The sequence below is a fragment of the Cuculus canorus genome, chromosome 9 (assembly GCF_017976375.1).
Source record: "Cuculus canorus isolate bCucCan1 chromosome 9, bCucCan1.pri, whole genome shotgun sequence".
Lineage (NCBI taxonomy): Eukaryota > Metazoa > Chordata > Aves > Cuculiformes > Cuculidae > Cuculus > Cuculus canorus.
Window position 1 is genome coordinate 15,262,306 of NC_071409.1, and position 12,360 is coordinate 15,274,665.

At 42.8% G+C, this 12,360-nt stretch overlaps 1 protein-coding gene across 4 annotated transcripts in view; it reads left to right on the top strand.

Moving 5' to 3' along the window:
• The window catches only part of DIS3L2 (DIS3 like 3'-5' exoribonuclease 2), a 191,330-nt gene that overhangs the window by 12,465 nt on the left and 166,505 nt on the right, over window positions 1–12,360 (top strand). For 3 of the 4 annotated variants that reach the window (XM_054074488.1, XM_054074490.1, XM_054074487.1), the window contains 2 exons: window positions 6,749–6,907; window positions 7,210–7,352. In XM_054074488.1, the coding sequence (XP_053930463.1) occupies window positions 6,749–6,907; window positions 7,210–7,352 (302 nt within the window). Of the gene's footprint in view, window positions 1–5,963; window positions 6,185–6,748; window positions 6,908–7,209; window positions 7,353–12,360 lie in introns of all 4 variants that reach the window. The other variant, XM_054074489.1, reaches the window with a different exon arrangement.

Below are 12,360 nucleotides of genomic sequence, written 5' to 3' on the forward strand. Positions count from 1 at the left end.
TAACAGCTGCCTTTGTGTTTTTCATTTTAAAACTGAACAGAACAAAAAAGTACTTGGCTATTACCATCAGTGGGACATTTAATCTCTTAAATCTGCAAAATATTTTGCAAAACATAAATAGCTAGTTACTTCTGGCCTGTCTGTGACCAGTGCTTTTGTTGACATAACTCGCATTTGAGATCACTTGAGTAGTGTTTGTTAGTTTTGACTGTGTGTGGTAATTTGATCCCGGATATTGTAGTAGTCATTTAAGTGCTTGGAGTTTTTGAGTTAGTCACTTATATAATGTGGCATATAGTGGCTGTCACTGGTGCACTAGAAATTAAAAACAATCTAACAAGTATATTTCAGCTTTTAAAATTGGAGAGGGTTTTATTTTAGAGGCTTCTTTGAGCAGCAGAAAATATCAAATAGCTTTAAAATTGCCTGTTTAAGCATATGAAAGGGGAAGAACATGGGGATCCTAGCAAAACTGCCCTGATGTTAATGCATTTTGTGCTGGCAAAGCATGTTTTTGCTAGTAGAGTTTATTTGACTTTGGAGAATGAAATGAATAGTTGTCCAGAGCTACCAGCCAGCATCCCCCCCAGCTCGTCGAAGCTGCTGGAAAGTTAGATCCACAGAAGTAACCGGGATGGATTGATCAGGAGCTGTGTAGGATTTGGGGTTTTGGCATCCTAGACATCTTTGCAAAACAAGGCAGAGTTTCTGTCAGCCGAGTCTTTATATTCTTTATATTGAGACTGTTGACATGCCCTGTTACACGTCAACATCCATAATGGCTCATACAGTTGCAGGTCATGGAGAGTATTTGTTTGATGAAAGACCAGGTCTGATGGTTTCTAAATTTACTTCACCAGCTCTGCCAGGAGCCAAGGGCTAACTTGAACTTTAGATCTGTGAGGTGATGCTTGGGCTGCGACAAGGCTGGACTCTGATTCCTTGAGTCTCTAGTAAGGATGAGCAGGAACATGCTTTACTTAGCTTTCTTGCTATGCTTAGCCTAGTCTGACTTAAATGGGAGTGTAGGACTAAGTGAGGGTTGGCATCAGAGTAGTTCTCAATGTCTTTAGTTGATTGCTGCTTTTGGAGGTAGGACAATGTTGGGTCATCCTTCATTTGGTAGCTGCCATGCCTTCTAGCTCATGGGTGTACCTTTACAGTGTTTTACTAAGTGCATAGCGAGGTTGTCTTGAAGAATTAAGTGTCAGGAACCTCCTGGAAGATTTGAAGAAAATTAGTTTAAGTCACCCAGATGTGTCAGCAATGAAATGAAACATTGTAGAAATACGGGCAAATATTTGGTAACCCTGTATTAAGACTGTCTCATTAACTGATAACAAATTGTTCTGTTGCGTGTTATCAGTTTGGGGGATATGGTTCTGTTTCTTCTCATGCTTATGCTATAACTGTAATGCATTTGAAAGATTCCTTTGCGTATCTAGATCATGATCTAATGTTGGGAAGCAACGGAAAATCCTTTTAGCAACAGCAGAGTTAGCGGAGGTATTGATGCCCAGTCATGGACTGATGAGGCCAGGCAGTAGAAGGAAGTATTTTGTGTTGGAAAAGATTATAACAATATTGTTCCGTCCAGTGGTTTCAACACAATGACTTTTTTTGAGATGTAAAAGTAACCACTGCATGTCAAGATAGCTGTCAGAGGAGTGTAGAGGTGTTACCAGCGCAATTGTGATATTGTCCCAGTCCTGCCCACCCCAGGAAGCTGGGTTTATTTTAAGTAATGTGGGTGGTAACAAAGCTGGAAGTTCAGTTAAAGGTAAAAATACCTTTCACAAGGGAGATGCCATCTGACAGGAAAGGGGAAAGCTCTACCAGGGTGTCCATATCTTGGAATTCACTTAGATCTCTCAAGTAAAACTAGTTCTCTCTCGATCCTGGATCGGAGGTATCCAAGGAGTCATGGATGTGCTGATGCAAATTCAGTGAGGAACACTTTCCTTCTGTGCTGGTAGTAATCAAATAGCTTGTCAGGTCTTAGAGGGCAGTTGTAAGTGTTTTATTTCTGGTAAATAAAATTGAAGATCTTGGTTCTTTCTTGTTCAAAGCAATATGCAAATTTTAATAGACAATTAAGGACTTCCTGGCCTTGCTAACTCTGTGGTTAGTTGAACATTTTAGTTGATTTAGTTGACCGTCAAGTTGATCAACTGACTAATGGATGTAAATTTAATTAAATGCAGTACTTTTCAAAACCTAAATTGTAGAGTGATTTTGTATAAACTCTGTCAAAATAAGCTGATTTAAACATCTAACCTCCTCTCTTACTGTAAGGCAGACCAATTATTCTGGGAAGCTGCCTGCATGCATTTTTTTTTTCCAAAATATGAAAAGATTAATAGGTACTTAGGTTTAAAGACCAAAATGTGCCATTGTGTGATGTCATAGTTGTTGTGATGGAGATGAAGTTTGATAGTTTGGAATCTAGATTGCACTCCAGTGCTGTTTTACCAGCAGAGCTCAATCAGCCACTGCTGCCTGCATGCCGGATGCTGGATTGTGTACCTGGGTTGAAGCCAGCCCTCAGCTTCATCCTTTCTGCTCCATTTCCTGGTGCCTGTGTTGAGAATAAAAGCCAGTCACCGATCGTGGACTGTTCTGAAAGTCCACAAATGCCACCCGCTTTTCTTTTCATGCCTCTCCTGCTGTTCAGGTGGGAATTGTGTGTTTCGGACAGCAGTGTGCCCAGGTGGCCAAGGTGACCAACGGCATTCTGGCTTGTATCAGCAACGATGTCGCCAGCAGAAGTAGGGAAATGATTGTGCCCCTGTACTCAGTACTGGTGAGGCCACAGCTTGAATACTGTGTTCAGTTTTGGGCTACAGGAAAGACATTGAGGTCCTGGAGCGTGTCCAGAGAAGGGCAGTGAAGCTGATGAAGGGTCTTGTGAGGAGTGGCTGAGCGAACTGGGGCTTTTGAGTCTGGAGGGGGCTGAGGGGTTACCTTATCGTTCTCTAGAACTACTTGAAAGGAGATTGTTGGTCTTTTCTCCCAAGTAACAAGTGATAGGATGAGAGGAAATGGCCTCAAGTTGCGTCAGGGGAGATTTAGTTTGGATATTAGGAAGTATTTCTTTACTGAAAGAGCTGTAAAGGTTTGGAACAGGCTGCCCAGGACAGTAGTGGAGTCTCCATCCCTGGAGGGATTAAAAAAAGCGTGTAGATGTGGCATATGGGGACATGGTTTAGTAGGCACAGTGATGTTGGACTGGGTGAGCTTAGAGGTCTTTTTCAACCTTAATGATTCCATGATTCTTATACTTCCTGCAGGTGCTTCCCCTTGGCTAGTTTGAAAGGGTTCCTGGCTCTGCATGTGGAAGTACTGGTCCTGTTTAGGTGTCCCTTTGTCCACTTTGTAGGGAGCCTCCTTGCCCGATTCAGGTGTTTGGATTGTTTCAACCCAAGTCTTGCGTCAGGGAACTTTAAGTGATGAATGTTCAGCCACCTTGCCTCAAATCATTATTCCTTTATTATTTCCCATTGGAAATGGCAGAACATCTAGAAATCTCAGGCAAGTGATGGCTCCATCCATGGAGAGCTGCTCTAGACCATCTGTGCAGCCAGATAAACAGACCAAACATGTTGCATTTGCTGTGTGTTGCGAATAAGTCTGTGTCTTGCATTAGAATTGCTCTGCATTCAGGTTTGAGTGATACTGCGCATGCTTGCTTCAGCCCTCCCATTAGGAGGTGTCAACCACCCTCCACTCCCAACTTTGTTATAGCCGAACAAATAACATGACTGTAACACCATGGAAGAAGTAAGGCTTATGGCACAGCTGGTACTGGAGTAGAGTTTAACTGAGTTTGTGGTAGCAGTTATTTCAGAAAGGATAGTTTCAATATATCCTACGCTATCTATTGGAGTAGTTAGGTTACAGTTTGCTTTATGGAATGATGTCCATCCATCGGAATGTCAATGCTGGGTGGCAGGGACAGCAGGAAAGCCCATCATGAGAAGTATTTCTAACTTCCAGTTTAAGAGGACAGGTGCATTACAGCAGCAAATTTTGAATCTGATTGAAACAGATGGCAACCTGTAGTTAGCTCACTTTCTTTTAAAAGGAGAAAGATGAGAAACTACAGTCATGCAGAATTTGATGTGTTCCAGTTGAGTGCTAATTGTGACAGTTGTCTGTGGCTTTGTAACAGGGGTGGTTTTGTTTAGCCATAAATTTCACGGCCAGCCGGGTCAAATGCTTATCTGTAACGTCTGTGTGCAAACTGGCTTGCAAGCCAGCTATCTTGAAGCAGGGTTTGTTCATTTGAGTAAATTTTTTCATTGAGTTTGTCTGAGTCTGAGAAGATGAAGAATCCCACTGGAGAGCACGCCAAAGGCTAAGTGTTGGAAACATGCAAGTGCCTCTCTGCATGTCTACCTTCCAGCACGGAAAGGTGCTCCTCCGCCCTTTGCAGTTGCTGTGCATTATTTTTGTCAGTACTGGTCCCAAACTTTCTGAAACGGTGGCCGTGGCAAATTCCTGGGCAGCTCTGCTCTGCAGTGCTTGATTCTGGCTCTCGGCTCACTCCAACTCACTCCATGTTTTACTCTTTTTTTCCACCCTGCATTTTAGTTTTCTGCTCTTTTTTTTTTCAGCACCTTCTTGATTACATGTGAAAATTTAGCCTCACTTTTATCCCAAGTTCTTTAATTCATAGGAGTATTTTCTGTGACTTGCTGTCATAGAAACGAGGGCTTTAGAGGACCTGACAAGCTCGTGTAACCCACTTCATTACCTCAAGGGTAAAACTACTCTCTTTAGACCAACTCTGGCAGACATCTCTCATGCCCGTTTTTAAGAACCTCCAGTGAAGCAGATTGTGTGACCTCTCTGGATGATCAGTTTAGCTCTTTGCTTTTTTAATATGTTCATAAGATCCTGCATTTTGTAGTTTATAGAATCATAGAGTAGTTTAGGTTAGAAGGAACCTTTAAAGGTCATCAAGTCCGATGCTCTGCAGTGAGCAGGGATGCCTTCCACTGGATCAGTTTGCTCAGAGCCCCATCCAACCTGACCTTGAATATTTCCAGAGATGGGGCAGCCACAAATTCTCTGGGCAGCCTATTCCAGTGTTTCACCACTCTCATGGTAAAAAAGTCTTCCTTATATCTAGTCTAAAATTCCTTCACCAAAACATCTCTGAGAAACCTCTCCAGAGCAAACTGTGTTGCAAACTCAAAAGCTTTTGTGCTTACATCTCTCTAGTCCAAACTTTTAGTTTCAATGTCTGATTTTGAACTAAATCTCCTAACCCTTAGGGCATTTGCAAATCAGTTCATTAAGCATTTGCAAATTAGTTAATTTTAGTTCTGTCCCATCATGTGGTCCGTACAGGTAGTATTGCCTCATTTGCATCAGTTGAAACCTCCATCTGCGGCTGCGGTCTTACTGTGTTATGGCTGCAGCCTCCCATGGACAGTCTCCTCCCTGGAAGCACACACAGTATGAAAAGTTTGATCTTGTAGAAAGGCCAAACTGCGTTGCACTTACTGTCACTGAACACAGAGGCTCCCTTGGCATTTCAGAGACACTGCTGGGGCGTTGTTTCGCCTCTTTCTGGGCTGGTCTGAGCTGTCACCTTGAGCTGTTCATCTTTCTGTCTTGGTCTGTCCTCTGTTGAATTAGGAGGATCCCTCCCTTTTTCTGATTAGTATATGTGCCTTTTATTATACGTGAAAGTTGGGTTTTGTCTCTGGCTGGGTAAAGTAGCAGTTTTCTTTTATTGTGCCATATTTTTTAAAGAGCTCTGCTTAAGTACACCTTTTTTAATGTTTTTTTCTCCACCTTCTTAGTTTTTTTTTTTTCCTCCTCACTGCTTCAGTTAATTTCTATGAAGCAATCTGCAGTTTGTTTGTGAAGGATACCATACATAAAAACTTTGCCTTGTAACTTGGATAGCCGTGTAGCACATAAGCTGGCATTGCACGTTTTCTGACTTGCAGGTACAAGCTTGGACCCAGGGAGCGTAGCCAGGAGGGGCTGGAAGGCAAAGCTGTGATGACATGTTCAGTATCCAGGTGGAGGGCCAAGAGGGCAGCTGTGCGGCGCTGGGTTGCATTCCAATGTGCTGATCCGTGGAACAGCGTTGGCATACGCTTTGGAAGCTGCTGCTTGCTCTCCTGGCTGTAGGGAAGGGGCTGAGGTGATGGCAGGGAAGGAAGGGGTGAGTCTTTGCAGAATATTTTTGTATGATTGTGGCCTGTTCTGAGCAGGCTGGGCATTCAGAGCCTTGGCCTTTCTTTGCGATTTGATTGTGTACTCTGCTGTCTCTGGTAGCTCAAAAGTTAATTACTCCAGGATGGGTTGGTGAGATTTTTTTTTTTCCTCCTTTATCCATGAACTGCTTAATTAAGTTGTAGGGAGGTTGTATTTTCTCACTATTTGGGTGCCTGATGGGGTGGAGGTAGGGGCTTTGGAAAGAGTTGAGCAATTTTGCATTTTATATGCTCTAATGGATTTCCCAGGATTTTGGAAGGGTTATATCCAACTTTAGTATCATAATTTCTAGACTTTTGCTTATGATGAAATAAGTTAGTGGTGGATTAAGAAGCACAGAGAGCCAACAGATTACAACTGAACCAATGAAGACTTTTCTTTTGGATAAAGAGCATGACTCAATTGTGAATTGTACTGATGTACTGCAGACTGTGAGTTTCACTAGGACCACAAGCTGGCACTGGGGTTCCTCTTCCATCCCGTGTTATTTCAAACCTGTGTTTCATTTCAGGTGCAGAAAAGAGAGGTTTTGCAAGGACCAGAAACAACTCTGAATCTGCAAGAACTCCCCCGAACTTCGATAGGAAGAGGCAGCTCTCTGAATCGCAGACAGAAACAATGAGCAATTCAGACAGCAGAATAAACCTTAGACAACTGGGAACTCCCAGAGGTATTAAAGCAGTGTGCGTACACGCTTCAGGAATAAGCTGCCTTGAAGCATGTACTCCGCGCTATTAAAAGATGGGCTGGGATGAGTGCTCTTGACTCTAAAATGAGCTGTAAAAGATTGTCCGTTATTTGTAAAATATAATTATTCCAGTCTTTTCAGTACTCTGAAATAGGGTGCCAGTATTTCTGGGCAAAATGTTCTTCAGAAGCTCAGTTTTTGATAGAAAGCCTCTGTACAGCTGCTGCTATGATACATGGACAAGTTTGGTGGGCAAGATAACACTTACGAATTTCTGTTTGCAGGAGGATCCTATGCTGCTGTCCCAATATCAGGTGATAGAAAGAATCGAAATAAACCCACTCGAGGAAGGAAGAAGAGTATATTTGAAGCCTACATGTCAAAAGAAGATGTTTCAGCAGAACTGAAAAGAGGAAAGCTAATTCAGGTGCCTGGAACATGCAATGCCCATGCTCTTGTGAAAAGTCTGTGGAAATTGCAGACGGTGAAAATCACTGGCAGTTGGTTGCATAACAGGGAATTGATGTATCACTTGTAGATGTTAGAGGAAGCTTTCTTCCCTTTCTCAGGAAGTTCTAGAAGTGGATTGAAACCTCTTATGTTCAGCTGAAGTATAGCTTTTGGGTTGATAGCATGTTCTATAAAATTCCCGATCCATGGTCATGATGAATTGCAGAGTTGTCTGGATGGCCTGCTATCCTCAATAGTCATTGTTGTGGAGACACTCACTTTTACAGGTGATGCTCAAATACAGAGCAGGTCCTAGCAGCCTCTATCTTTGTTAGTGTAAGTGAAAATGAATACACTTAACATTTCCTCACAAAGGCATTCATTAGGCTTTAGTGATGTGATGCAGATGCCTCAGGTTCCAGATCTGCTCTTCTTTTTTCAGTTTATCAACTCTTCCCAGAAGTCTCCCACCTACAGAAAAAGGGGAGGGTGATGGTGTGGGTAGTGCTGTGGTCCCTGGGGTCTCACAGGGCTGTGTCTACCAGAGCATTGCAATAACATGTTATAAACTGTAATGTAACTGGTTAAATTAATAGCAAATGGCCAGGCACCCTTGATTTACTTGCGTAATTTTCTTTGTACTCCTCTGAGGTCATAGGGCTGACCCAGCCACTGATGACACTATGGTTTACTGATGTAAGGCACAGATACTAGATGGAGCTGAAGAGCCCATTGAGATACAGAAAATCAGTTGTGCCTGTGTGTATGGTCATTTGCCTTGCACAGCTACCAATAAGCAGGTTCTCTTTTTACAGATTATGAAGATCAAAGATTGGACTTCTTGCTCCCATTTGGAGCAGCAAAACTGCAGCCTTAATTAGGCAGCAATTCTCTGAATATCTGGCAAAATGTAAGTTGGACCTGCCATTTGTGTGGGTAGCTGGATCTCAGGAATTGTTTTGCATGAAGACAGGCAGAACTGAGGTTCCCTGAGGAAAAGAGGACAACATCCTGGAACCACTGTTTTCGTACAGTTCTCAAAATGGTGTAATGCAGCATCTCAGTGAGATCAGAGTGGCTGGGGAAGAAAGGCAGGTGGAAGTTAGTGAGGGCATGACGGACAGTTGTGTGGAGGCATCCCAAACACACACTGGTACCTTCCTGCTCAAATAGTGTTGCAGTGCTGGTGAGGGTATGATGCTTTCATCAATACATTGAAGTTGTAAATGGCATCACCTTACTTTTTGTCTGAATTTTTGTTATACTAGTATAATAATTTTTGTATAATAATATAACAACATAATTTCTGGAGGTGTGATGTGGATGCCATGTGTAAGATTGCCTGATTCTCTCTTAAAGACGATCTGATCAGCCCTTAGCTTCCAGAACAATCACTATATTATGTATCCCTGCTGATGATCAGAGTGGTCCACTGGGCTACCCAGACCTTGGGCAGGGCCTTTTTAAAGACCACCATAGACATCCCCACCATGGAGAAAATGGTAAGGGAAGAAAGGGGACCTTTGAGATATGACTTCTACCAAGCCTGTTGTGGCATATGGCAGCAAGTAAATCTTCTGCCTCACCTACAGGAGTGTTTTTGGCACCTGTTTTTAGTATCACAGTCTCATAACATTAAGTGCAGCATGTAGACTGCCCACGAGGTCTAGTGCAGCTGCAGATGAGGCATATCAGACTATGACTACTACCTGAGAATCCCATTGAAATGCTGAGTCCCAGAGGACCTGTGATCGCATGTTCTTTGGCAAAAGAATTCCTAATTCTTGTAAATGTGTTGTGTCTATTCCAGATCATGTGCTACGTAACTGAAAGTGTCATAGGTGCTTTCATAGGCTGTGTCTGGTTTCCTGTCTTCCAGTTCCACTTTTCAGGGAAACAGTTAAGGTTGTGGAAGCTGGATTAAGTCGTTTAGTGTCAGATCATGGGCATCCCAGCTCAGTATCTCTCATCTTCAGCTCGTTCATCCTTATGATTTCATCAAGACCATTCATTGTTATGGTCTCAAACAAGATAGGCGTGATCCTGAAAGCAGCTGTACTGAAAAGACAAATATTCAGTACTGTTCTATACAATGGAAAGAGACATAGTGAAGAAATACTTGTTGTGTTAATCCCCAAAAGTGAGGCATTGGTCTTGTGTTGTAACCTGCAAAAAAATGTTCCACAAGAGCCTGTGGAAGGTGAGAGCAAACCTGTTCTTCTGAATCTGATGGTCCTGAGCAAACTTCAGTGCTAGCCAGACAGAAGTGTGACTTTCTGAGCGGGAGTGTCCCCTGGAGCATTCTGGTAGCACTGGATCTGCATGTATTTGTGCAAAAACATGAGAGATCTGTTAGAGAGAAAAGACCCTGTTGTGACATCTGAGGATGTTGTTGGACCCTGGCAATGGAACTATGCAACTAAATGATCTTGAAGCCCCACCCATGGAAACTACCAACAGATGTGGCGATCACTCAGATAAAACATGAGTGCCATGAAGATTAGGCAGGCCTAGGTCAGGAAGAACAAGTGCTATCTCTGTGGGTGCTGACGTCTGTCAATAACATTAGTCTTAATGGCTTCTGGTACCGTATCTGACATAACTCCATTTGAGATAAGTAACAAGGGGAAGTGAGCCCTGCGGGATTCCTGAATTTATTTAATCATGCGATGTGTATGGAAGTGTCCTTCCACAAGAAAGAGGATCTGAGCTTAGGGCGCCTAAGAGTGCGTAAACAGACTTCCCACTTCTCTGCCTGTAAAACTGTGCAGTGAGCAAACACCAAGCATATCAGGTTGGCTGGAATCACAGCAGCGGGTCTGAAGGCAAACAAGATTGAATAACTTCTGCGTAGTTACGTAAGCGGATGATGTTGGCTATACACAACAGATGAAATCAGGTTTTGTATTAAGGACCATTGACCCAAAGGACCATAATCACCCTGTGAAGTGTCAGCCAGGAATTTATGTCTGCTCCCCGCCTCCAGTGTCTCCCAGACCCTCCCTGCAGAGCTGCTGGGGTCAGGCAGAAGAGTGTGCAGTGTATGGAGGTGGGGAGCCTGCTTTGCCATAATGAGAGTCTTTCTTTGGAAAGCTGTTCCTTTTGGGGGTAGGAAGGCTGGGGTTTCCCTCATTTGCATGGAACGTTTTTTCAAAGGTGGCCTTAGAAGCAAGGAGATACTTGAACTCTGTCCTTTTTTGATATACTGTACATACAAACCAACCTAGGTGTGTGTGTTACCATAGCTGTTATAAACTGCTTGATTTGAGATGGGAGAAGCTTAATCTGAGTGTTGCCTGCTCTGATTCTAGCAGTGCAAGTTGAGAAAACATGACCCTTTTATATCTTGCTGGGGAAGTCCAATAGGGTTAGAAACATTTTTGGCAAGTATGTGTGAAGCTGACTTGAATCATCAGAAAGTGTTTTAGAAGCCTTGCTGCAAACCTTTCTCTTCCTTTTCAAAACAAAGGCCCCACTGACATAAAACACTGGTAAATATAGCAGCTATTATTTGCAAGCTATTGTAAAGTAATACAACATTAGTGTGACATCATGAGACTCTGCAGCCAGATCCTCACCCCCAATACACATATGAGAACAGTTGTTCATTGCAGATGGGGAGAGTGACTGGTTCCAGATATGATATCACAGCGTGAAATGTACAACATCGTAAATAGGATTTACATAGGCACAGATAATAGGGCCCATCTGCTTTCTAAGACAAATTTGGGGAGTTCCTTGCTTAAAGGAAGGAGCTGAAGTATTTTAACTCTACTTGACGTAAGAAATCGAATGCTGATCATAATTAGGTAGTGCATATAAAATGTAGAGAAACCCACTGCATTGTAGACCTGGTAACACTTTGCTGCTCTGTGTGTTTGCTGGAGCTGGGCATCCATGTGCACATAGTTGCTCTGGCGCCTGCCGGGCCATGTACACAAAACCTGATTTTTCACGCGCATAGTGGGTGTTTGCACCTGGCTGATTGACAGCTGTCCCAAACTATTCAAGGGGGTTCTGCGGAGTAACACAGGATATCCCCTCATCTGCTTTGTGCTGGTGGGTAGATGCTGGTATGGGAAGTATTTGACTTGCTGTCAGGCAAATCTACCATTGCTTCTCACTTTTCCCTTCCTTTCCATAGCAGCTTCCTTTAGTAACAGCCTGTTGATTTTGATGGCTGATTCTGGAAAATTAAGGGGGGAAAAAAAGACCATTTAGAGTTTTGCATCAGTGAGTACCAGTGCTAGTAGAGGCTGATGACAGTGAGTTAGGTCTCACTTTGCCTAAGCATAAAATATCCCCAGGGTGGCTTCCAGTGGGTCCTCTTTGTTTTTATCCTGTTGCCCTGGTTTGTGCCTGCCATGTGGGTAGTGTGCTTGTTAATTCCAGTTACATAAGGCACAAAATAAGATATGGCAGCAAAGTATTCATATAATGCCTAAAGAATATAGAATATGTGGTGCTGGTATTTCCAAACTTAAGCAAATAAAAAAAATGGAAAACCTTCATAAATCTGCAAATTCTTCTTCAAGGCAGCAAAACTTTCACGTGTAATCAGCTTTATTTTCCAATTGTCTGAGTGTTTCCCAGAATACATAAAAAAATTATATGCCACAGTAAATTTTTAAGGAAGCAATTCCTGTGAGAGGTTCCTATGATTGCTTAACACAGAAGTGCAAACAGATGGAATCTGTTCGTATAACAAATTGGCCAATGTTATTTCAAATACACAAGTGGAGAAAGCTTTCAAGTTTCAGCCCAAAGCAGAAGTCTGTCTGAAGGCAGATCTCTAGTTGTAGTTAGGTAAGAATCAAATGCCGTCAGTTTTAACTGCAGCCACCTGAATTGTAATTCCAGCGACCCTCTTGGGATGGGAACCGCACTGTTGTGTGGTCTGCAAGTCCTTGGTTGACTCTCCCTTTCTTTTGGATGGACTTAAGCACAAGCAGCAAAACTGGTTTGTTTACTTTGAAGGGGGGATA